Source organism: Labrus bergylta, chromosome 15 (genome assembly GCF_963930695.1).
Source record: "Labrus bergylta chromosome 15, fLabBer1.1, whole genome shotgun sequence".
In the NCBI taxonomy this organism is placed as follows: Eukaryota; Metazoa; Chordata; class Actinopteri; order Labriformes; family Labridae; genus Labrus; species Labrus bergylta.
The window spans coordinates 16,614,727-16,640,736 of record NC_089209.1 but is presented as its reverse complement, the minus strand read 5'-3'; the positions used below and the strand labels follow the sequence as shown (position 1 = coordinate 16,640,736).

General features: G+C 38.3%; 2 protein-coding genes across 4 annotated transcripts; both read right to left on the bottom strand.

Annotated features, from left to right (window-relative positions):
• Positions 1-1,253: 1,253 nt before the first annotated feature.
• On the bottom strand, positions 1,254-19,318 carry arhgap18 (Rho GTPase activating protein 18). 3 transcript variants are annotated; one of them, XM_065963697.1, is made up of 18 exons: positions 18,979-19,318; positions 10,795-11,041; positions 9,839-9,977; positions 8,920-9,002; positions 8,533-8,682; positions 8,065-8,103; positions 7,480-7,599; positions 6,636-6,707; positions 6,179-6,272; positions 5,796-5,887; positions 5,346-5,423; positions 5,083-5,242; positions 4,856-4,938; positions 4,543-4,749; positions 4,262-4,396; positions 3,246-3,367; positions 3,072-3,127; positions 1,254-2,888 (listed from the first exon to the last, which is right to left on the bottom strand). In XM_065963697.1, the coding sequence occupies exons 1-18, from the start codon at positions 19,107-19,109 to the stop codon at positions 2,797-2,799; spliced, it is 2,100 nt and encodes a 699-aa protein (XP_065819769.1). In that variant the 5' UTR covers positions 19,110-19,318; the 3' UTR covers positions 1,254-2,796. The 3 variants fall into 3 exon arrangements, with proteins under 3 accessions (XP_065819769.1, XP_020488058.1, XP_020488057.1); XM_020632402.3 differs by having other exon boundaries at positions 7,480-7,598; positions 8,040-8,103; positions 10,795-11,035; XM_020632401.3 differs by having other exon boundaries at positions 7,480-7,598; positions 8,040-8,103; positions 18,979-19,317.
• A 2,214-nt stretch (positions 19,319-21,532) lies between these two features.
• fkbp6 (FKBP prolyl isomerase 6) lies at positions 21,533-24,827 on the bottom strand. The gene is made up of 9 exons (XM_020632406.3): positions 24,601-24,827; positions 23,984-24,101; positions 23,789-23,878; positions 23,498-23,700; positions 23,067-23,186; positions 22,720-22,917; positions 22,208-22,317; positions 21,956-22,050; positions 21,533-21,784 (listed from the first exon to the last, which is right to left on the bottom strand). The coding sequence occupies exons 1-8, from the start codon at positions 24,667-24,669 to the stop codon at positions 21,978-21,980; spliced, it is 981 nt and encodes a 326-aa protein (XP_020488062.1). The 5' UTR covers positions 24,670-24,827; the 3' UTR covers positions 21,533-21,784; positions 21,956-21,977.
• Between the last annotated feature and the right edge of the window lie 1,183 nt (positions 24,828-26,010).

Sequence of the window (26,010 nt, the reverse complement as noted above, 5' to 3'; positions counted from 1 at the left end):
CGTACACAGTTATGTTTCTCGTTGATGGGTTTGTCCACGACATCAAAACACTGAAGGTAATAGTCACGGACGGTGTAGTGGTTGCTGTAATATTTACAGTCTAGTCCTATGTTTTGAACTCATAAATAGTAGCAATACTTACATGAGCTTTTTGAAGTTTAAACGCAGACATTTCAACAAAGTTGTTGGCTACATGATCTCACAAGTGAATTGGAGATGTGTTTATACCATAATACCATACCTTACAGCAGGGTTGGGCAACTGGCGACCCCCATCAACCCTCAATGTGGCCCTCAGGTCAATTTTGAGATATCAATTAATTGGGAACATGAAGAAAAGATGACAAAATCTGCCATGAAATAGTGAAAACCAGAAATATGTCCATAATAATATTTGATCACTGGTATATGTTGAGATAAATTTGAGACATAATCGACTGTAATCGTTTTTGTATTCTACAATTTGGCCCCCTGGCAGTGAGAATTAAATGAATGTGGCCCTTGCTGTGACCAAAGTTGCCCATCCCTGCCTTACAGTCTATGGTTAATACATACAAAAAAATTCAAAATTGTACCACTTGTTTTATGAGGTATTTTCCTAGGGTAATGCGCAATACTGAGGATTCTGCTTAAATCTTGTCTTAACTGAAATCAATTTCCTATTAACTGTTATAATGAAATAATAAGTACAGTATTTTAGCTTCTAGTTAACTTTTCTAAGTATTTTAAATTGGTAGATCACAACATCTACTTTCTTCATTAAATGCCTTGCATCAGAAAAAAATATGGAGGTGTTTTTCATTAGTTTAAAAATAAATTGATTAAATAAATATATCAATTGTCCTTTTTAATTTGACTGTTTGATTACTTCTCATATAAAACAAAAAAAGACTAGTGTCGACCATATCCTTTTGCAGTAAGGATCGAGGTCTGCTCTTAGAGAGGAGAAACAAGGTTACTGCGCACCGTTACATTTTGTGTCAGTCTGTGACCCTGGTAAACCAATGAAGTCTGGCTCAGGCCTTTTAAGACCCACTAACTCCATTAGCATTGTGACCATACACCTTAACTGAGGACAATTACTTCTCAAAGGAAATTAGAGCAAGCACCTGGTAAGGGCTGTCGGCTGCCTGATGAAGGGAAGGAATTACTCTGAAGCACTCAGCATATTAAACAGTAGTCATTATAGGTTCATAATAAAACCCTATAACAAATGTAACCTGGACGCATAAACCAGCACTCTCAACAACACACTTGGTAATTAATAACTATGTGTTTATTTACAGTCTTGTGGTCAAGGGACATTAATAAGACAAATCAGTATTCAGAAAAAATATTCACAGTAAAAACGAGACAATACAAGGCAGGTAGTGTCACATTAATTGTAGTTTTTTCAGTTTAACACAAGATGAACAGCTGCAATGTTTTATTCTCCACAGGCCGCCCAAACTGTAATGAATCACACATAATCAGATAAGGTTTTGTTACAAGTCAAGCAAAGTACAGATACTGTATGTGTGCAACAGATAATATACTTTTTCTTCTCTTCCATTTCTTCACTAACATTGCTTTACCAGTGGGCTATAAAAACAGGTAAAGCCAGAAGTGTTCAGATACATCTACAGCCCATGATTTTAGGGTGTGTCATTGAAAAAGGCAATCATACAGTCAGCTTTGGATCTATTGAATTTGTCAATTTAGAGTCAAACAGTTCTTTAAAATGAGTCTTTGGTACAAAACTTGTAAGGCAACTGACTTGGTGACTTTTATGGGAGCTTACGCACAGTCGTGACTGTGTTGGTTCAAATTGGTAAATCAGTTTTTCAAAAATATATGAACCCATAAAAACACTCAAACATCAATGGTTTATACAGTTAGAAAGTACAGCATTATTAATGTACCATAAAACAGTGATGTCATCATTGCGTGCCCAGGTTAGTTGTCAGTGACAACATCATTATGAATATATTTCTGATGAATGTTGAGGTGTGCCACCTATAGGGGCCCCTCCCTCACAGTACAGCAGTACTCCATCACATACACTAGAACTCCACATAAAGCTCCCGAAACATCAATTTATTCCAACGTTCATTCCCTGTTGATTACAGTGAAGTGCTTCAATACACTGACATACAATAATAAAATCACATTTGTGTTTTAAAGGGCTTTAAATAAAAATATAAATAAGAAAAGCCAAAATTCTCAAATTATTCTTGTTGATGGAAGAGAATGTTAATATTTGGTCTCCCTATATTATCTCAACATTTCACTGCAGATGCAAAAACATTAGTGGCAATAAATCAAAGATTACAACTGCAACACTTTCAGTATCACTAAGTGTTTAAAATCACAATATTGTGGCTCAAGTGCTTCAACAAACTTGTAGTTCATCAGCAGTCTGTCAGAACTCGAGAGATACCCTTAGGTCATCTAAAAATAAGTCTTTATTCATCTACCCAAATGAAACTTCAGGATAGTGGTTATTGAGGCCTGAAACTCAAATTTGCATCACACGGCGAGGAGGAGAATAAATGGAAACATCTGTCAAAGCACAATTTTTGTTCTTGTTTGACAGTCTGGCTGTGGAGGGAAACGCAAGCAGTATTTTCAGTCAGAGGACTTCCACTTGTATTTTAAGGCTGTGGTCAGGGCAAGCAAATTGTGTGTATTCAGAAATCTCTGCTACAAATGAAGAGTCCAAGAACGTCCTGAACCAGCAGAAACCAGAGATTCAGGTTATGTCTCTTCTCAGTAGGACACAGGGTTGGGCAGCCCAGCATTCGGCAAGTGCAAATGACTATTTCTGTGCAACTTTGATGACCCATTCTGCAGTCGGGTTCAGCTGGAAGAGGTCCTTCATAAACGTTTCCCCATCTAGACATCTCTCCTCTGAGGGACAAAAGATGAAGAGAAATGAGAGACAGGGAAGAGATCATTCTGATTGATAACTGCAGTCACAACAACAGGTTTGAGTTATAATCGTAAGGCCTTCCAGCTCAATTACGGGATTATCTGCAGAAAAACAAAATAAAAACTTTTGATTAATATATATTTAGGTAGTGCAGGACTTACTGATGTTTCCACCAATCTCATAGAGACACAGCTCTTCTTTTTTCACTGCCACTGAACTGGGACGGCAAAGAGAGAAAGAGCAAAAATGATGCAGGAGGAAAAAATAAATGATAAATATAGGCCTTAAGTAGTCTGGAAAAATACTGTTTACGGAGCTGTTGGTGTACACATTACCAGTCCTGGCTGAGGAAGCGTGTGAGCACATCAACAGCCAGTAACTCTTCGGTCAGCTGAACTGCCATGGACACTTTATTGAACTGTGGGGCTTGGACTCGGATAAATCCCTGTGAGCCCTCCTGTTTATAAACACAGAGACAAACACAGAAAAACAACACAGACATAAGCACACACACAAAAACAAGGTCAAAACACTGTCTGCATCTTACACAAACACTCGATGTGACCGTGACTTCAGACAACAAAAATGTGGTGTTGGATAAAATCCTGGTCTTTTGATAAACAAGATACAAACACTGTCTGACCTTAGAGCACGTAGCATGAATGGTCAAAGGTTGCTGTAGTAGTTACAATGTTACAATTCACTTTGCAGACGCTTTAAAGCAATGCAGGGTTAAGTGTCTTCCCCAAGGACACATCAGACATGTTGCCCAGCTGGGGATTGAACCCTCAACTTTTCGGTTGAAAGGCATAAGATACTTGTAAATAATCAATAGATCAAATGAATATAAATATTCTGTAAAGCAGTAGATACATTGTGACAGAAATACTAACTTAATGATCGAATATTAGGAATAGTATTTGTCTCTTGATGCCTACAAGTTGCAGTTAAGGTAAAATATACTCCCATAAGAACAAAACTGCTATTTTTCTACACCTCTAGATGTCACCGTTTCTCAATATACTGTATCTTCCGGGTTTTTTTCAGAGGAGCAGTGTACATTATAAACACAATGCAGTTATACTGCATGAAAGGCTGGTATCAAAATTTAACTACCATATATATTCAGTGTTCAAATATTTAGGCACATCTTTGCTTAGGCTTCATTACATATCAATTTGCAGTCTGGAGTAGGAGCTCTTGCAATACCATGTAATAATAATAATAAAATAATAAATAATAATAATAATAATAATAAAACCTACAGTTAAAGAAATGTAGATTTACAGCTTCTCATTCGCACAGTCCTTAGTAGTGTGGTTGTTGTTGTTTATTTAAGTTCATCTCCTACCTCTGGGATAGCTTTTTCAGATGTCTTTTCGGTGGTCATCTTCTTCAAGAGTTTTCTTACAGCTCTCTCTTTATTTTGTTTCCGATGACTTTCCATGTTTTGATGTCTGACCTGGGTCACAATGAACTTTGGGATCTGGAGGGGCACAAAAGGGAGATTTCATGGCCTCAGTTTATACACTGCTCTATCCTCCCTACTCCATGAACAAATTGATGTTTTTGTGCAACACAAGGATTCAAAGGAGAATATATCAAACTAGAGGAGTATTTTTCCATCCTTACAGTCCAGAGAAGATTCTGGTATCTAATAAGGAGCCGGACGATGTTGGCCGTGCTGGTTGCCATGGAGAACTCCTGCTGTTCTGTAACTTTGGAGCGGAAACCTTTGAACATGAAGATGTTGGGTGCCATGACAACAGAGACATTGTTGAGAGTCATTTTATTCTTGGCCTGGTGGTCAATCACACGCTGGAAAAACTCCACCAGAGCCTGTGGAAGCAAACAAACAACAAAAAAAAATAAAATCAGATATACTAAAATAAAAAAACTTTTTCAAATTGAAATAGAAATCTAACAGGAAGCAGCTCTCATGTACTTTTAAAGTGTCCCGATTGGCCTCAGGTAACAAAAGGACCAGCAGGTTCAAAGCCTGCAGCTGCTGCTTCTTTGTAGGGAGGTCTGTAAAAACACACACACGCGCGCACACACGCACGCACACGCAACAATCCTTAATGCAAAGTTGATCCTTTTTTCCATCACATAAATTGTCTGCAAACTTTTAGCAAATCAGCAGAATGCTTCATGAACAGGTTCTTAACATACTGTTGACAGCAAGAAACGCGTTGAGGTACTCCACAGTGAGTAAAGGATGGGGTAACTCCCTGATGAACATCTTCAAAAGACTAGCCGCATCATGCTGCTTCAACTGTTGCCATGGGAACGTCCCATCATAGAACGAGGACTCAAGCTCCTGACACAGCGACTGTGTTTGGGATAGATAGACAGGGGTCAGATTGTTTCTCTACTTTAATAGCAAATCACGTCATTAATGGTATCAACAGTCATGCTAATTCTCTAAAACTAACCTTGACTCTAGTTGCAGCTCCAGGGATCCGTAGCAGCCCCTCTGTGTTTAATCCCTCCGCCTCAATATGACACATCAGCTAGAAAAAGCAATAAAGTGATCACAGTCAAGTTAAAAGTAGAAAGTGTCAGACAACTATTTAAGTTAGACATACTAGTGATGATGAACTGCCACATGGACGGTGTCAGATGAAGGCATTTAAAGCAGGCTGCAGATTTTTTTACATTTTCAAAAGGTAAAGATTCTCAATGGGTAAAAACATTTGACTGTTTAAAGAAAGCAGGATGAGATTTTAATTGTTTTAACACAACTTACACATGTACAGGACAAGATCAGCAGAGAGACAAGAGGACGCCTGTCAACAGGGGTCACCAACGTCGAGACAAACTGAATAACTATTGTAAAACTTCCTCTAATCATAGTTGTACTGCTTTATAGTAAATGTGCTCACCCTCTGCAATATGAATGGCACTTTGGTCCCAGAAGCCCGCCTCTGGTCCTGATCCAATAAAGTGGCAAGGGGAACTCCAAATAGACCACTTTCTGCACACACAAACAAATATTTAGTTTAACATAAATAGCCTAATACAGGACACCAAGTTCAAATATTTACCTGGAAACAAAACTGTCATGTTCTTATTTTTAGCTATGTTGACTGCTCCATTGTGTCTTGCAGTGTTGGAATATAGTGTACTCCTGTCTGTGTGTTAGCAAAAAGTCTTGTTTTTAAATTTCATAGTTCATGTCCATGTTTCTGTGCATGTTAACTTTCAGGTTTTTTTTCATCTTCAGTACTTTCCTACTTCTAAGACCTTGTTGGTGTATGCGTTATACCTTTAGTCTTGAGTTTGACAGCTTTGTGAGCCTTAAGGTCGATCCCTGCTGTGTCAAATAGTGCCGTCATCTCCACCAGCACCACTCTATGCACCTGACAAAACATTAAAGAGACAGACAAATAAGTTAAATATGTTGTTATAGTGTAAAAGTAGACGCTTTACTTGTATTAGTTTAATTCCTGTTTTTTAAATTGGTCTTAATCTTTCTATTGTGTTGCTTTTTATATATGAATGAACGTGACTAGATGTTTTAAATGTGCTTCATAAATAACTTTAGTTTGGATTGGATCAGAATAGGTGCATCTTTATTCTCTATTATCCTTATGTAGAGAATATTTTGTTGTAACTACACGCTCAAACACTCATTACTCATCTGACAGGCGATTACTCTTTAGAGGTTTAGCATTAAACCAACATGACTTAAACAAACAGATATTGGCATCCAACCATGTTACCTTTTTCATATCCAGAGGAGACAGATCTCCTATTCTGGTCTGACCTGTTTTATCCCGGAGCAGCCTAAAGTTCTGAAGGGAAAAAGAAAGAGAGAGGATGACAGACAGGCTTGAATGACAAGCACAGTACAGTAAACACATTTCTGACTGTGTTTACATTCACACTGCATGATCAATGTCAAGGGTGTAATGGAAAATATATTGGTTTGTAGAAGTGACAAGAGACCTATTTATGAACACTAGTGAAAACTGCCTGTGTTACCAACTTTAACCACCAGGTGGCACTGCAGATCAGCTCTCAAAGCCATACATCAAGCAATGAGTCTCAAATCTTAATGTTTTTTTTTTTTTTTTTTTTTTTTAAATGAAAAGCAAGATTTGAAAGAATGATCTTTCATTTCCTTGTAAAAACACACTGAGAACTTGCCATAATTTGAAATTTGGGGTGATAAAGTAAATACTTCTGTTCTTGTAAAGATGCAAGGCAAACATTTTGTCACACTTGCATGCACAGCGAGCAGCAAAAAACATCTGTGCGCAGTAAATTCTTTTAATTCTGTTGTCAGATCTCTATCTCTGGTAATCATTGACCCACAATAATTAATCATTAATCAATACGAGCTCTGATTTAACACAACACATGCAGCAACAGAGTGGCTTTGTGAAGTGCATAGTATAGCAATTGTATTGTATATGCATACAGGCAATATTTTAAACCAATGCATTTATCTTTTTATTGACAACAACATACATTGTTCCCCTGTGAAAAAAAATACAGATGAGGAAGTAAATCTGCATTTAATGTGTGTGTGTGTGTGTGTGTGTTTACAGGTACGTGACTCACCGGTAGTTTGTCGTCAGGTGAGCTGGGGCCTGTGTTGACCTTTAACCTTTGGTGGTAGTCCCTGTAAGTGAGCGCCTGCTCTGAAAAAGCCACTTCAACATTGAGCTCGGTCTCTGTTTCTGTTGAGACACAGACATAAAAGGAAATAAGAGATACAGTCGCACTAGTAGTGCAGGACGAGTGTGTTTATGTAGGTACAGTGCAGTTTTATAAACACAGCGATGGAAAGTTCAAAGTGTTTTTCTCTCATTAATGCTCAAATGTTTTAGTCACTGAACTTAAAGGGGGGGAGAAAGAGAGAGGGGCTGCTAACTATAACTTATATTTGGATGAATGAACACACACCTGATGTTTTATCTGTTTTGTTTTTATCGATTTAACAGGAACGCACAACATATTTAGAAATTCTACTGCATTTCAGTCTCGATTTATTTTTCTGCGCTATTATTTTTCTGATGTTTGTATGGGTTGCTAGGCAGAAGTTTATTTGGGTCTCGGTGTGTGTGTGTGTGTGTGTGTGTGTGTGTGTGTGTGAGTCTGTAGGAGTGTGAGACACATACCAGATGAAGTGACATCTTTTTGTCCGTTCTCACTTCCCCCTTTGAGTTTACTGAGATCATCATCCTGCAACACAGAGACGCGTAACTGGACTGCACAAAGTGTAATGTTCAACTTGTCACAAATTAAAACAGACCGCCTCCTCCTTGTAACATTCTTCATGTTACATATTATCTTGTCTGTTAATTAACAGACAGTGTGTGTGTGTGTGTGTGTGTGTGTGTGTGTGTGTGTGATCGTGATTTTTTGGTTCAAAGTGGTTTATTCTGCTAATAGGAATTGTAAGCGAGGAAGCAGAAGTTAAGTTAAAAGTAACCACAGATTACACAGATTGCTTTGATAATGCTCGAAATATTCAACAGAAAAAAATGTATTTGCTAAATATATTGTATCCTGTGTCCAATGTTATTTGTTTTTCAAGATAAATCTATCTCTTTTATGTCAATACAATAGAATGACTTTGTGTTGAGAGTGTCTGTTTATACATCTGCTAACCTTTTCAGGAGGTCGGAAAATGTCTCTGACGTCAGGGACGTGCTGCCGATTGCGCCGTCGTAGCGTCTGCTGTAGAGATGCAACACGTCGCTCGACAGCGGCCGCCTGAGTTCTCGTCAGTGTGGACAGGAACACAGCACTGTCTTCTTCCTGTCAATCAACCAATCAGAGACAAGCATAATCAATGATATTTATACAGACTTTATCATACATCTGGTGCCTTCTTCAGTCAGTCTTAAATAAACACATTCTCACTCGTGTAACATTTTTTTGTATAGCATGACACACACAAACAATACAGAGTGCATCCACTGGAACACCGAACTGTAAACATAAAGCTGCTAAACTATGACTAAGTGTTTAAATTTAGGGAAAGATGAATGACACCTGATCCTGGTCAGCTGCCAGTGAATCATCAAACAGCCGTGCCAGCCCCGCCTCTGTTAGCCATGCCTCCTCCTGTTCGCCTTCTAAGAGAGAAAATGAGATTAGATTTGTAATAAATTGAAAAAAATGGATACAGAAGCATTAATGTTTTCCTGTAACAGACAGTCGGGGCAACTTTCCAGGTGGAGGAAAGGGAAAGGAGTAACCACTGACAAACTGTACACACTGTAACACAGGAAGATTGTGTTTACCTAAGAGAACAATAGCCTTCCTAAACATGCTCAATGAGACGCACAGAAATAAACACAAGACCTGACTACCTCTTATTTCGGTTGGTGTAAGTCTGAGCAGGCATTGTGATTCTGATCAACAGCTTACAATTACTTACAGATACACAAAATCATTCTGCTCCATAACATGTGACACTTAAATACTGAAATGAAAGACACAAAGATCAAACAAACAGCTGATTGCATGTATGCCAGAAAAAGTCAAAACATCTACGGTGAAAAGTGATCCATGTGTCCTGCATGAGCGCAAAGCTTAATTTTGAACCGTAATCATTTAAGAAATACAAGTGGTTGAGTTTTCAATTTTACAAAGTTTTTTTTACAAAGGGAAAGGTTGCATTTGTTGTTTGAAAGTCAATTGAAGAACCACAAAGACAAAGACATTCAAAAAGGACTAAAAGAAATGCAACATTACCACAAAGAGACAAAAAGACCCACAAAATAATGCAAATATACTAAAGAGAGACATGATACACTACATGGAGAAGCAAAAACTATGATAAAGATCAAATTTGACACTTCATTCTCTCTTTTGTTAGTACCCTCTGAATCCTGTATTTAAATACACACCATGAGTCGACTCTTCATATGTCGCTTTCAGGTCTATCCATGGAAACATCGTATCTCACCTTCAGAAATTTTCTGCTGCTCCTCCTCTGGCACTTCTCCTTCTCCTCCACCTTCTCCCCTCCCTGCTCCTCCACCCGTGCGAGTGATATTCTCCACCTCCTTCCAGTAGTCATCCATCTCCAGCTCATCCAGAGAGTCCTGCAAAATGTGCATAACAGCAACACAGAGATCAGGACTTCAACATTTAAAGGTTGACGCTGCATTTCTTAACACACAAAGAATTCATAACCAGTCTGAACACGTCAAGTGGTCACAAATGGCTGCACAGGACTCAGACACAAACACACAAACACATATTTCTACAGAAAAAAATCCCAAACTTAAACAGCATGCTTCTCCATTTGAATCTGTTTTTCCAAACAAGGCATTTGACTTGAAGTTATTGCTGGTTTATATATTTGATTGTATACATTTATTGTCACGAAAATCCCCTGTGACTGAAAGACATCCTCTCTGAGAGCTGAGATTACTTTAAAACAAATGAGGAACAAATACTGTCTGCTGGCCAACCAAACCCCATCAAACATTTTAACAGTCTAGACATTTACAGCAGACATTCTTAATCTGAGCATGCACAGAAGTAGAAAAAGGTTATTGCATGTTAATTGAACTTCCACAATACTTGGTATAAGTGGTAAAAATGTAATATTTAATTTTACTAAAAACAAGCTGAGGATTTTTACATGGATTTCTTTTTTTTTTTTTTTTTTTTTTGTCTGACTCATTCAATTAGTTCCTGTTTTTTTTTTTTTTTTGACAAGATTTCTGAGACGTACTGTATCTAGCTACAAGTTTGTTTAGTGAGTAAATTGAAATATTAATCATCCCTGGGCATCAATTGTCTAAAAATCTGAAGAAATGAAAGGTGACAAAACTTTAATTTCTTTGCCCTAAAACGAAATGAATTAAGAAGAAAACTTCTACTGCACTGACAATTTTCAGCATGTCAGCCTACCTGAGAGTTGCAGCGCTGGCATGGAGGCCGTGCTCTTGACCTGGAGATGGGGCTGTGTCTGGGGCTGGAGCCTGGTTTAGGACTGGAGGAGTGCTGAGATCTGGGGCAGGCAGCTGCATTTGGGTTTGGTTGTGACGATGGCTCTGGACCTGTTGTTTTTGTACAGGAGGCAGCAGTGCAAGGTCCATATCTGTCTCCATGGTGTGTGTTCTGGCTCTGCTGAACTGCGTAGTGGCCTGTTCTGCGGCTTAAGAGACACAGACATGTGGAGACAGGTGAGTCGGACAGTTTGAAATATCTGAAATTATGATTTGCACTCCTTTGTTTTCAAGTATATAATGTTTATATTTGTATGCATGAGGGTTTGTATTTTTTCATAAATACATAGTAGCGATGCATCATCTAAATTAGTATTATCTTTTTTTCTACTTTACTAAAAGAGAATTTGTAACCAAATCTACATCTCTTCTTTTAAAGATATATTAAGAGGACATTGGATAGCGTAGGAAATCTGAGAGAGAGAGAGAGAGAGAAATTACTTGCATGCATAGAGCCGCAGGTCAGACTTGAACCCGGGCCGCCTGCTTAGAGGGCTATAGTTTCGGTACATGGGGCGCAACCTTACCGCTAGGCCACCAGCAACCCCCAAAAATAAAAACAAAAATTTGATGACAAAAAAGAAAAGATGTAAAATCCTGTGAAAGGTTTCCAGGATTCCTAAAACACGTCCGACATCCTTTATTTGCAAGCGCTGCTCAGTTTTGAGTGATTCTCTCTCTCAGTCATCTATAAACTTATTCTGTAATTTAACACTTGGGTTCTTCTGATCACCTGTGATCAGTGTGTGTTGTTGTTCTGTATAAAAGGTGAGTTAAAGTGTTGACTTTATGGCACAACAGAAGACACAGATAGCTCGTGACTCTTGGCTGACAGTGAGTCAGATGGACAGAAGTCGGTCAGTAAGGGAGAGACAGTAGTGTGTTGAATTTCCAGCGAGACTAAGAATAGCTTCCCTCACTCAGCCTGGACTTCTGTTAGCTAGCTCATCTCAGCATGAAGTTTTATTGATGCTGTTTGACCTAGCCTAGTTAAGACTGAGGGCGTCTTATAGTAAGGATGACCTCATACAGGTTTTAATCATTATATGGTTGTAAAGTCATATTTATTTCATAAACAGGCACACAGTGACTCCTATTGCAACCACAAATTATGTTACAGTATGTGCAACTATGACGTGTGTTAAAGAACTGAAACTTGGATGTTAACAACCGGGATTCTCTCCTGAGATTTAAAGAGGACATATTATACCCCTTTTCTACCTTTTCAAATAGTCCCGTGGTCTAAATGAAACATCTGTGCTGTGCTTTGGTCAAATTATAACATGAATCGAGCACCAGAGGTTTGTGACCCTGTATTAACCAGCTCTCTCAGAACACTCCGTTTTGGTGTGTGTGTCTCTTTAAATTCAATGAGCCCCCCTGAGCTTTCCCAGTAGAAATCACTCCTCTGTAGAGAGAATAAAAATAGCAGACCTGTGTAAAGGTTGTGCTCTAGGCTGGGGGTGGAGTCCATGGGTGGAGATATCAGGGGAGGGGAGGGGATTTTTTTTTTAACCAGAATCCAGCTTGTGACATCACAAGCTGACCAAATTTGAAACGGGCATTTTTTTCTGTGTTGTAAGACTTATGCTGACCACAAACAAAGGACTGGATGGGTTTATTTCACAATTTGTGGGTCAGTAGACACTCAGGTTACCCACATATATCTTCAAAAACCCTGTAAAAGAAGATTTTTCATAATGTGTCCCCTTTAAAGGGAAAAAATAAGAACATGTTGTCTAAGAAAATGCTAACTTAAAGGTACAATCTATCATAAATGTAAAAAGAAAAACAAACATCCTATTAAACAAGAAGTAGAGTCAGTTGAACAACTGATTCTGACAGGTGATTGAATATCTTTTTGTTTTTTTCAGTTATGATCACTTAACACAACATGCCTATTTGTTTGTTCTGTGTTCTTTTAAGATATAGGATGAATGGCCTTACAAGCTGTATTTAAGTGTGACACAAATGCCACGCCTTCCAGTATTTGCTGTATAAAAAATCTATTTAAATAAAAATTACATTAACTCCACAAATATGCACACTCATCAAAAGGACATGGCAAAAGCTCTCCAAAAACAGGCAGAAAAGGCTTATTTTATCTTCTCCTTCTTGTCTTATGATTGTTAATGTTTTATTTTCCAGTCATTGTTCAGGAGCGTGGTCTTTCAGCTCGATTATGACATGATTCTGCATCATCTCATTGATAATATATAACCCCCAGGGTATTTCGTATGGTTGTAACAGATATTGGTAATTGTGATCAATAAATAGCTGCTGATAAATCTCAACATTAACATTTACATGTCTTTTAAAACAAGGCTCCCTTTCTTTAGCTTGGACAATATCTGACTCAATGTTGCCTTTGTTGAGACAGGAAGTGGCAACATCCAACTCAGCACATTCTCTCTCAGTTTATCCCCCAGTACAAGCTGTGGAGTTATCATGACTGGGATATAAAACATATCCGACTGTCGTTTCTGCCTCTTGTTCCAATCATCAGTCTGCTCTCACTCATACAAACACACTGTGGGGTAAGAAAACGACAGAGTTGTATATTTGTGGGTCCGACTGTTGATAACTTTACCACAGTAACAGTGGAAACAGGCTGTGTGAACAGTTACTGTGAGGGCAAAACAAGGTTCAAGTCAAGACATGTGAAAGCAGGGAAGATTTATGAAAGGGAAATAAGATAACATGAAGGGTTACTGTGAGGCAAAGTGTCAATATAAATAACTTGAAGTAAATAATCCCAAACATAACGAGACAAATTTTAGGTAACGGTTTAGCCAACTGTGCAGTCAGACTGAACAGCATGGAGTAAGTGTGCTGATTTAATTAATTTGGAATTAACATCAGAGTATTAACCTGAGGGATCCTGCTGAGCTAAGGCCACATACCACAGCAGACTTCCTGACACACACACACACACACACACACACACACTTTGTATACACTAACACAGTGTTTTAAAAACAGCAACAAGGAAAGGCACAAAGCATTGATCAGGTTTCAACAAAGAACAGCAGGTATTTCACTAACATCTTACTTCCTCCTCTTCTTCCTGTCAACAAACAATCTCTTTTCTCTCATCCTCCTCCTCTTGTCCCCTATTTCCTCTCCTCATACACTACATGGTTTGTGCCTTTACTTCCTGCCCACTTGGGACTTTGTGTCTCACCTCTGCATTTTAACTCTACCTCATGTTTTTCCCATGCATTCCTCCTACTTGTCTGAAATTTCTCTCCTCCTCTCCGTAAGATTGAGTCCAAACACTGAATGATAACACAAGCCAATACATGCAGTCCTAGTCCTCTTTGTTTACTGTAGATCACAGCACACTCAGCAGGTTGGTCTTCTTCATTACTTTACCAAAATGTTTTCATTCATAAGGTATGGCAGAAATGTTCTTGTTTTCACAAGCTGTTGGGATGATTTGTTTATCTTGGGAGCACACATGGACTCAGAGGAGGAGTTAATCATTGACCTTCATGCACAACAACAAGACCAGAGATCAGACATTAGCAAACACACAAACATATTTACAACACTCATATTAGTTTTTCACAGTTGTTAAACTCCGGTTTATACATTCAACAATGTAACCATCTGTACATACTGGCTTCGGTTCCTAATATGATACTTGTAGCTGAGGGTTTCACACTAACGTTACTTTAGTCATATGTTTAGCCATGCTAGTGAAGCTCCATCACTTTGGTCCAAACTCAAATATCTAAACAGTTACTTGATAGATTGCTGGGGAGTTTTTTTGAAGACATTCCTCATCTCCAGAGGACAAATATATTGGCCTTTTTTTCCAGTACTTCACAAATACAAGCATGCAAAAATGCTGAACTACAAATGGTGAACATAGTGAGCATTGCAACTGCAGCATATTAGCATTTCCATTGCAGGAATGTTAAGGCCTACTGGCTTTACCTCACAGCACTACTGTGTCTGAACACTCGTTTCCAGAGCTGCTACCTTTTCTGTGTTGTCTGTTCTGCTCAGGTCTAGGGATGAAAACTATATTGGCATCAGTTCATTAGAGGGTAGTTGATGGCTAGCTTGGATTCATTTACCCGTTTCAAAAAGAGTGTGAAAGCATGGCATGGCCATTATACCTAAACCTCTCCCCAATATATAAAAAAGTATGCATGATGAGAGAGAAAGCATTGCTTTCTTTATGTGTTTGTTTGATTTATTGCGATGACATTTGCACTGTGTTTATTGCAAATGCTCATATTTCAATCACAATTAAATGATCCTGTAGTTCAGGTAACATATTAACAACATGTTAAAAATTAAACTTTACAGCTTCCACAGGTGAACACTCGAGATGGCAGGAATGCTCCTCTTAGAGAATAAGCCATGATACTGAGGTTTTTATTTAAAAATAAAGATAAACTTTTGCCTGTCATTTGAAGTGGGGCTATCCCAGTTCATAATATGTGTGAAGGCAAAAAAACACCCCTAAAAATGCAAACAACTTGTTTAAAGTTGCACAAACAATAGCACACATGGCTTTGCTCTCTTACACACACATTCATTGATGTCAGGTGAGCTGCCTTTGTGAGTAAAACAAACACATTTTCACACATTCATACATCTGTGGCCCGACCTTTAAAGGAAAAGAGTGCTCCAGCCGTGTGTGTTATCATTGTACTCTTTGTATGGTTATCCACACACCTTTTCATCACCTGCACAGAGCTGTCGACGAAAAAAGGTGTGTGTGTGTGGTCGTGTGTGTGTGTGTGTGGACAGAAAAAAGCTTACAGAAGTAAATCCACACTGAGAGGTGCAAACAGGAATAGAAGGAAACAGCAAAGAGCAACTTCAGCGCTGATGAGTTCACTGATGAGTTAACACTTCAGGAAGTTAACTCAACTCGAGACTTTAAAGATAGGAGACCTGAGTGGTTTGAAATGTTCAGCTCCAAACTAAGAGCAGCATTAACCTCTGCATGATTTATATAAACTATGACAGATGTTATATTGGAGAGATGGCAAGTGAAGAATAGTTTTCAACAGACAGAAATATGAAGTAATTGGGAGTTAACAAGAGCATTTCTATTTTATGTCACTCTTGACATAAAGGTCTTTTTTTTTTAATGGAGGGAGATATCACTCCATTGGAGCTGCAACAATTAATATTTTTCAGTTGATCAACAGAAAATGAAGCACCAAATATTTTGCTCTCCAAATTGAGTTTCATTTCAATCAGAAATTGTCAATTATTTGCTTCTTAACAAGAACAATTTGCTACATTTTGTCATTGTGTATATCAAATATCATTCGGTTTTGAGCTGCTGACTAAAACATCAATATGAAGATGTCACTTACTACTTCTTAAATTCTTGAGAAGTTTGTGTGATACACTTCTGTTTTCTTGTCGAGTGTCACATTAAAGATTGACACCTCTCTGGAATCTGTGCAGTAAATATGAAGTGACAGCCAAGCTAGCCTGGCCTAGCTAAGCACAAAGTCTGGAAAAGATATTAAGCCAAATCTGTTTTTTAAAAGTCATTAAAGATATGCTTGTGTTCTTATTTCTGTATTTAGTTTAAAAACACGAGACTGTATCAATCTATTGTACCAATCTCCAACACCAGGCAAGAAAAAAAAAATGCACTTCCTAAGTGTGACATAACTTTTTAAAGGATGTGAGTACTTCATCCCCTAGAGATGGATGCAGTTTATCAATGGACAGCGGAGGATGTTTTGCAACCAGCACAAGAGGGGGAAGGAGGGTAACAATTGTGTGAGTGGTATTCCCATTCACATCAACAGGTGCCAGCTGCCCTGTGAGGAAAACAGAGGTTGACTGTGTTCTTCTTCCTCACACACGGTTACTGGTCTGAGCAATGACACAGTGGCTCATAAATCACACCTCTTTAGCATTGATTGACCTACACTATATGTTCTTGTTTCTCCATATTTTATTGCTAAAGCGAAATGAGAGCTTGTTTGTCTGCCACTCCGTCTCTGACTGGGACCATATATCTGCTGTCTTAAATTGTTTGTCCATCTTCTACATCGTCACCTCCGGGTTAGGTCTCTTTTTTTTTCCCCCCAAGCCTGTCTGATAAATGTCACGATAATGAAGAATAATCTAATCTGAGTCGCACTCACACAGAGTTAACTTCTTTTGCTGCCAGTCTGACATCTTGTTACCTTTCACAGCTTGTCTTCCTTTCTGCAGATGTCATTTCCTGTGAGGCACTGTATTTCTGCTGCATCTTAGTTGCATCACAGAGAGAATTAATCCAAACCACATGTGTCCAATGACTACTTCGTTGCCCAGTCACACCACAGAAATGCTCAAACTTCTACTCCTAGCATCTAAACACAAAATGAAAAAAAGGTATCTATGTGCACAGCTCCCAGCGGACATGTAACCCTAATCGTAAGGCTCCTCAGCTTGGATGACCACTGCTGGAAAAAGTCCAGCAGCTTCCTGTCTGTCTCTTTGTATGTCTGTCTGTGTCTCCCTGTCTCTCATTTCCCGACCAGGGGAAACAATGAGCATAAAACGAAGCCTTAACGTCAGCTCAGACAGGACATACACACTCTGCTGCAGGAGGTGAGACAAAGGCAGGCTGTAATGTGATGCTGTTTTTCTCCAGCTAACTGGATGAGCCATCTGGAACACACACAGGCAGGTGTGTCCATCTAAATGCCAGCAGCCCGAGGTTATTTACTTTCAGCACACCGTGGTTGTTGACAGCAGTAGTTTGCAGATCTAAACATGAACTGGATACACAGACAGCTCGGCGTGGAGGAACTCAAAAATGTGATGTGTTATAAATAAAAGACTGTGACTGTGTATTTGAGCACAGTTCATGTTCAGCATTTCCCCTGTGACAGTGACTCAAAATCTGTAGTTTCCCCAAGGCTGTAAGAAGCTATAGGGAAGGTTAAGATGTAATGCGAAGATTGTGTGCTGTCCTTTAGACCTGAAGTGGCCCAGCATCATAAAGTTATAAAAACATATTAAAATGCTTTCTTTTGCTGTTTCCTTTCATTTGTGCCCACACTTAACACGTTCATGACAGGCATACAGAAATGTATCACCGTGTTAATAAAGCAAAACAGACTAAATAAATTCATGTTTTTTTGCATGTCAAAATCTTGAACTTTTGGATTGTTAGTGACAACATATTACACTTCAAGGCTTCTTATTGGCTGTGAGAACATTCACAGGCCTTTAATAGTCTTTTTACATGTCATAGGCTGAAGAATAACTTTCCTACATTGAGACAGTTATAAAGAAAAGCAGATTTTTTTTTTTTTTAAACCAGAATCCAACTTGTTATATCGCAAGTTGAGCAAAATTGAAACAGCCCTTTTCTCGGTGTTGTAAGACTTTTGCAGACCAGATGGGTTTATTTCACATTTTGTAGGTCGGTAGACACTCAGGTTACCCAAATATATGTTCAAAAACACTGTAAAAGTATATAATATGTCCCCTTTAAAACAAGTCTTGACGACTGATCAATCCTCCCAAAAAAAAGGTGTTAATGTGTTTGAATATATTATATTAATTGTGCAAGTAAAAGGACTATAGCTGTCTATCTAACTTTGACAAGTGTTTCAGCGTCATGTTTTGGTATATTTAATATTTACGTTAGAGCTTGATTGATTTAAGTGTTAGATATGCAACAATGTTTACAATGTTGTAAAATCTGGGCCAGTGTAACAAAGTCATGGTGAACCTGCCGATGAGGAATGTGCATAAAGGAAAAAACAACCCAAGGCCAAGGACAGAGCTCGTCTTTTCCACTGAGCTAAAAAAAAAAAAAAAAAAAGGAACCAGCCTGGATGCAATTAACCAGGTTCTACTTTGAAGTAGACTTACTGACGGGTACTGGGCTGTATCTCTTGGAACATGCGGATAACACAAGTAGGCTAGTTAGGTTTCATTCAGCTATAATATTCTGTTCATGAGCTCCACACTCCTCACGTTTATACAATGAGGAATAACACAGTGACCTTTGCTCACACACACTCAGCAGAAACCTTTAGCAGTGGTTGTTGTTGTTGTTGCTGCCCTCATTTAAAGTGATAACACTGATATGTCCCACCTGTGCGAGTTGGGCTCGTGGTCCTGGGCTGACGGACAGCTCGAGGCACACGGTCCAGTTTTCGGCAGTAGTTCGGCGTTGCTGTGGTAACCCGTTAAAACCACTCCCTGTGACTCCTGCTGCCGACTCATGTTTCTGCTCCGGTTCTTATTTCTTCCTTCTTTGCTCCACACACAGCTGACTTTCAACCACCACGATATTCACCTATTTACCCTATCTGTGCTTTCCATCGCCATAACAGCCATTATGTTGCCGACTCATTCTGACAAACTCTCCTCCTCCTCCTTTCTCTCCCTCCGACTCTCTGTTCTTGTCGTCTTTCTCTACAACTTGTGTGTGAGTGTTTATCTGAAGTACTGCAGCCGGACAGGGGCTGGACCACATACACAAAACAGCACGGGGATTGGCTGAAACACAGGGCAAAGTTTCATAGATAGTAGCGCCCCCTTCTGCTTGAAATGGGTACTGAACACTCCTTGGTGCATCATTACAATGGAGGCTATAAAAAACATTCATATTGTTTTTTTGGAGGATATTTCAAAAATGTATCTTATTTTACTAGTAACTTTAACACAATATCTTATATCTCTTTAAATTTAAATCCTACACTTCATTGAATGTAGTACATGTTTTTATCTGTGACATATTTTACATTTAACTATGGACTTAAGGCTAGCTGCTCTAAGGTGCCTATAGTTGATGAGATAAGGAACATTTTGGACAGTCACCACAAACACACAGCCAAAACACTCACGGAGACAAAGTAATCTTCGTGACTGCTCGGCCAGGTCAATCCAAATGATCATTGACTACATTAGACAACAATAAGTGAAGGTCAGACTGAAGACAAAAAAAAAAAAAAAACACAAGCATAAGCCTCAACAGGAACAATCTGAGATCTGAAGGCCAAATACTTTAGGCTGTATGTGGATGAAAAATGTATGTACTGTAAACTGATGTTAAAATATCAAACTACTGTTGTTCTCCCAATTTAGTTCATTTGATACTGACTCTAAACCATGTTTTATTTTAATCCAAAGAACAGCATGTGCCTTTCTAAGAAATACATCTTTAAGACAACAATATCAAAGAAATGACATTAGTCCTCGCTGCATTAGAAATAAAATGGAAGTCCCCTTCAAATGAAAAAGTCTTTGTTTTTAAAGTCTTACACTGGCATTGTTGTGCATTATGTTCTTTTAAAAGATGGTCAATGTGGATCTTGCCACAACTACTTTATTTGCTTTAGGCCTAAACATACATCCAGGGATCATGTAATTTGAGTGTATCTTGCAGGTATGATGCGCATTTAATAAAAATAATTGCCTTAAAAGTACAAAAAGGAAACCTTCAAACCTGTACATTTTTTTGCCTCAACAACATCAATTTCAATGTGTACACACCTGAAGATATTTAGCGCTTGATTGAACTCCTTTTATTGAACCACAGCTCTGGATAGTTTGAACATCAGCCCTTTAAGGAATATCATACCTTGACCCAAAAACCATCATTTACAATATTTCTAAAACTTGATATATGAATCAGCATTACATGAAATTGACACATTTTAATTAACAAACATTCAGGTGTTTCTGACAAAGATGTCAAAAATGCTCCAAAAGTTCTGCTACTTGAATGCTGAACGGATGCCAACGTTAAAACACACAAACACACAAACAGCAACATAGGTACGTAAGCAGAGCCGCCATACGCACAGAAATGAGCGGGGTTATGAAGGGATCAGTATTAGAGCACACAGATTGTCGCCTTACTCTCTCGTTTCCTCACCTGAGATGAAGGTAGTAGACGAGTCTGGAGACCATTGTGTCTGTGTTTGCCTTCGTCCAGCTAAGCGGTCTTTAACAGAGCACGACCTGCTGGCCATGTGCTGCTGGGAGATGATGCTATAACACTCACACACTGTGAAAAGTGGATTAGCCAAAGAGGTCAATCAGATTCTGCTGCTCTTCCATCTGCCCCTCCCCACCTTTGATCCTCCATCATCTTACCCCCCCTCCCAATACCTCTGTCTGTCCAGTTACTACTCATCACTGTTTGTCCCGCCTGCTGCTGCACTTAGCTTAAATTCGGCTCCACTTACAATATATGAGCAATTTATGGTGCATGTGATGTTACCTCTAAGCCTCTAGACTTCCAACTATCTAGGTTTTATTATTGTTGTATTGTCAACAGTCAAATCTATGTTAAAGCTGTATTTGGAGCCTTTTCTGCTTTTGAACACTTGACTTAAATGTTTAAACTTTTAGGTAAATTTAAATGACATTTTCTTAAAGAGCATTTTGCTGTTCTAGAGGCTGAGATTGTACAAGCCCGCCACCTGGTGTTTGTTCAGTGTGAAGCAGAAGGTCATTTATTTCACTCTGAATCAACACAGGAAAAAAATATGCATAAACACAAATCGGATCATCTACTTAATTATCATGTTAATATAACGTTTAAAAATAGCCAGCTCAACATGGCACATTTGACCTTAAAGCTTAACCCTGATGAGAACTCATCAAATCTAAATCATCAACAACGAAGACAAAATATATTGAAAGTGTACCATCTTTTTTTTATTTTCATTACCAAAGAAGTGATGTGACCCTGTGTCAATATCCAACACTGTTAATGCAAATCTGCAAAGCATCTCCAAACAAAAACACAACTGCCGAGTGTCATTCATACCAAAAACCTCTAACCAATTTTAAAGAACTCTTTTTCTTTTTTAACATTATTCCTCTCATCACATTGCAAAAACGCCAAAGGACTAACATTGAGAGAAACATGCTCTTTTCTCCTTTATCTGCAACACACAAACATTGTATGAATAAGATCAGTCTGTCTGAAAAGCTTAGACGTAAAACATGACAATGACAGTAACATATTAGTAAACTGGATGGGTACACCTCAGACAGATGTAGAAATGATCAGATATTAAAGGAGGGGGAAAGTTGGTGAGCAGGCTAGTTCTTACCTTTTTACTCATATTTGCAGCTTCACTTACTCCTCAAGTGTCTGAACATCTTAGAGTACAAGTCCTTTTGTTTGTCCAAGCTTTCTTTGTAGCACCTGAAACATGAAAAACATTGAGTGATTGTGTCCTGTGGTAGCTCTGCTGAGTTACACTGAAACAAAGTAAGAGCACAGATTAAGTTGCCCAGACTGCAGTAAACTGTCTTGATTCATTTTAAACTTCTTAAATGTGTGAAACAAAAGTTGTTCTTACGTTGCCACTTTCCTTAGCAGGTTGTTGATATCACTGTCAAAGGGTTTCTTTGCTTGGGCAGTAATGAGGCAATCCTGAGCGCTGTCGTACTCATGCAGCTCCAGATACGCCTGACGGGATGGAGATTGCATCATTTCAAATAATGGACTAATTGTTCTCTTGAGTGTGAACAATTACAAACATATTTAACCCGGGAGGGGAAGGAAAAGCTGACTACAGACCCCCTAGTGGCTTACAAGGGTGTATAAAGTTAAAGAAGTATACTGTAGCTAAATGCTGAACCAAAATGTACTTCTTAAGCACTCCTTATGTTCAGTGAACTCAAGCTAGAAGAAGTGTCAAACCTTCACATCTGGCTCAAACTGTGCTGTTATCTCTATCACCCTTTGTTTCTGGCATCATCTCTCTATAGTGAGCTGATGAAAATACTCTAAAGTGCCTTTTGAATCATGCACTTAATCGTTCTGTAAGGCTTTTTCTGACAGTTTGGGAACACATGAGCAAATTCTGACCTGTCCACATCGGAAAAGAGCCTTTGTGTTGTTGGAGTCTATCTCCAGGGCTTTGTTGCCGTATTTCAGGGCTTTGTGGGGTCTGTCCAAGCGAAGCTCAGTGAGAGAAAGGTTCAGATAGAAAAGAAGCAGAGCTTTATCTATCCTCTCCGTCTCTGCATCGCTCTGTGCGTCCCTGTTCCCCAGCAGCATCATTCCCTGTTTGCCAAAACACAAAATCTGGTAAAAACACATCTTCACCTTTACCTGTACACTTATTCACAGAAATGACTCGTCTTATCAGCTAGTAAACTGATGTAAAAAAAATGTAAACCATTCAATTTTATTTTATTTTACTGACTGTTTACCTGTTTATAGCGATCTTTGGCATTGTCGTAGCGTCTCATGTTGAAGTAACGGTTGCCAAAACTGCGGACAGTGTTGACAACTTCAAGAAGAGTGGACAGAGGCACCGTGTTCTGCTCCTCCTAAAGAGAGAGGAGAAACAGGACTTAACATTAACAAAAGAACAAAACAATGGCATAAAACAAAATCATAACAAACACACAGTTAAAAGTACACATTTATGTTATATGTCTCAATTTTGTTTTTGTTATATTTTTTATATTTCCATAATACTTTTTTATTCTAAATATTTCAGGACTGGTATCTTGATGCTGTCAAAAGTGTTCCTGAATGCATGTCAATAAGGCTAGAAAATGAATATAATGTATTGGTTGTGGCTTCTGGAGTATTAAAGTACTCCTGTAGTAGTACTAAATAACAACAGTGCACATACTGGACTCATTGAAATGAAGTCGTCCACTTGTCCTGAGTCGAGGAAATCGAGGATGTGAACCTCATACAGAACTGTGGCAGCGGTGGGAATGAAGGGGGGACAGCCCATGTCCCCGTATGCATACTGAGGCTGGAAGAGGAAACGAGAGAACTCCCCTTTCTTCATGGTCAACAGACCCAGCTCCAGGCCTGCCAGTGTCACATCTGTTTGAACAATCATTACAGGTGAACAGATATATAGAGGCAACATTTTTTAAAAGGGCAACGGGCAAGTCAAGATTGAATCACAGACCTCTCCCTAACTTCATCATCTGGGGGTACTTGAGGTTCGTGGTAGTTTCAAAAGGATGGTCGGAATACTCCAGAAAACCAGAGTAATGGACTGTGGGACGAAGAAAATAAGGAGAAGTTATGGCAGAACAAAAAAACTGCACAAATAATTACTGCAGCAGGGGTTTTAAGAGCAAAAAAAAGCATTTAAATGTACTCAATACTGAAGCATTGCGGGGAACTGGTGGGCCATCTCCAGGCTGGATCACTTCTTTAAGGATCCCTCCGTCTCCCAAAACATCCTCCATCTGCTGTCGAAGCTGTTCAAAAGGACTCTATGGATTAAGGAACAAGAAATATCCTTGAAGACATTTCAATCAATTCAACTTGTTAGTAAATTCCTATGAATAATAAATCAATTCATTTGTTATGTACATCTGTTATCCTTCATTAAAACACAAGAATAAAAATAAACTAAATGTCCAGAGGAATGCTAGTTTCCCTCTCCTGGGGCTTTTTTTAGAAGCTGTCAAAAACTGCTCTGGATTTTCCTGTTGTATGCATCTCATAATAATGAATACAACAGTGCAACATGGATTACTACATTAAAAAATCTTAATTATATTTGACTAAAATCAGGAATGTTTTATGTTAATGGAGTTCATGCAAAATGTAATTAATGTCTGTTGATCATGAATCATTTCAACATACAGTGAATACATTTAAGTGTAAAATTGAACATGCAAAGTTTAACAAGGCATTAACACTCCCTCACTAACAATCCTAGTTAAGTTAGCATATTAGCACGGTTAGCTATCCGCCATGTAAACTTACCGGAGCGCCCAGCCGCTCGTCGGCGTGTATTAACCTCCTGATGCTGGATATCAACCCGTTTCCAGACATTTTTTTTTTTTTTATGTGCACGACCGTTTTATTTTATTGTAAGGTAACTGAAATTAAATATGTTGCCTTTGGATTTTTTTTTTTTGGCGCACAGTTTGTGTCGCTCGATTGAAAGTCAGATAGTTGACTTTGATGACGAGCGAGGCAACGTGGGCGGCCGGAAAACACTTCTATGGCAAGCAGTGTGAACATTTAGACCAGAGCAAACACACGTATCAGTAGGCCTACATTTTATAAGCATTTCTCCTTATAAGACTATATTCTCTCTTGTAAGAAATTGTGTTTTGCAGACCCATGGGCTAACCAATTATATTCTCCATATATCTAAAGTTAGAAATCATTCTAACCTTCGTGTAATTTTGAATATCTAAAATTTTAACTCGGCCTACAGCTGATATCAATTTACCTGTAGATATTTTAAATAGTAGGCCTGTCCTAGGAGTCTTCCCAGGACTTATTTTATGATGTTGTTGATATCTGAAGGCACAATTATGGATAGGAAGAATATTTGAAATTCTCATTTTGACTAAGAGTTGAATTATATATTTTTTTACAGGCTAAATCAAATCTAGCTTTTAAATGTTAAAAAAAGGCAACTAAAACCTTTTGATGATTAAATCTTCAATTGAATTTTGACTTGGAGAAACAAAGTCTTCAAAATCTTGAAATACAATTTTATAATAGTAAAAATATTAATTTGAATATATATATTAATATATATATTAATATATTAATCTGTGTTTGTAATAGTCAGAGTACAGTTTTAACAAGGATAAATGCTTTTATGGATATCTAATATATAATTATTGATAGTGTTTTGTTTAAATGTTATATTTGCTTACCAAGTACTCATTTTTACTGACTAACACTGAACTCATCATACATTAAGGTGCACCCAGTTTGATCAGCCTTTTTTTACATGAAGCAAGTTTTGATCAAAAACATGGATATGTCAAATTCTGTTTTTCATACATGACTTTGTGAGATATTGGAACAAGTGTTTTGATTGTAAATGTTGATGTTAAAGGTAAATGTTTGCATTAAAAGAGCGTCACTCAAAGCGATTTTCTGATGCTGCCATACATGATGCCAATTTACGCATCTGTATTCACACACCTGCACACACCGATGGCTATGCCTCCAGGGAAATTCAAGGTTCAGTGTCTTACCTAAGGACACTGCAACATGTGGATGAAAGGATCTGAGGATCATACGACAGATTTTTCTATTACTTGACCAACATGTTCCTTTGAATGTGTCTCCTCTGAAAAAGAAGACAAGCTTTCCAGGAGAAAAAGCCACTGACACAGCATACACATTTAAAATACACAGGTACAAAAA

What these genes read in the sequence shown, in the direction of transcription:
- fkbp6 (XM_020632406.3), bottom strand. Translation starts at nt 24,669, where the DNA reads ATGTCTGGAAACGGGTTGATATCCAGCATCAGGAGGTTAATACACGCC. An exon ending in ACTTCATTTCAATGAGTCCA is followed by an intron (nt 23,187 to 23,497) that starts GTATGTGCACTG and finishes CTCTCTCTTTAG; the next exon opens with GAGGAGCAGAACACGGTGCC. An exon ending in CTGCTAAGGAAAGTGGCAAC is followed by an intron (nt 22,051 to 22,207) that starts GTAAGAACAACT and finishes TTCATGTTTCAG; the next exon opens with GTGCTACAAAGAAAGCTTGG.
- arhgap18 (XM_020632401.3), bottom strand. Translation starts at nt 19,109, where the DNA reads ATGAGTCGGCAGCAGGAGTCACAGGGAGTGGTTTTAACGGGTTACCAC. An exon ending in CACGAGCCCAACTCGCACAG is followed by an intron (nt 11,042 to 18,978) that starts GTGGGACATATC and finishes GTGTCTCTTAAG; the next exon opens with CCGCAGAACAGGCCACTACG. An exon ending in GAGCTGCAACTAGAGTCAAG is followed by an intron (nt 5,243 to 5,345) that starts GTTAGTTTTAGA and finishes TCCCAAACACAG; the next exon opens with TCGCTGTGTCAGGAGCTTGA.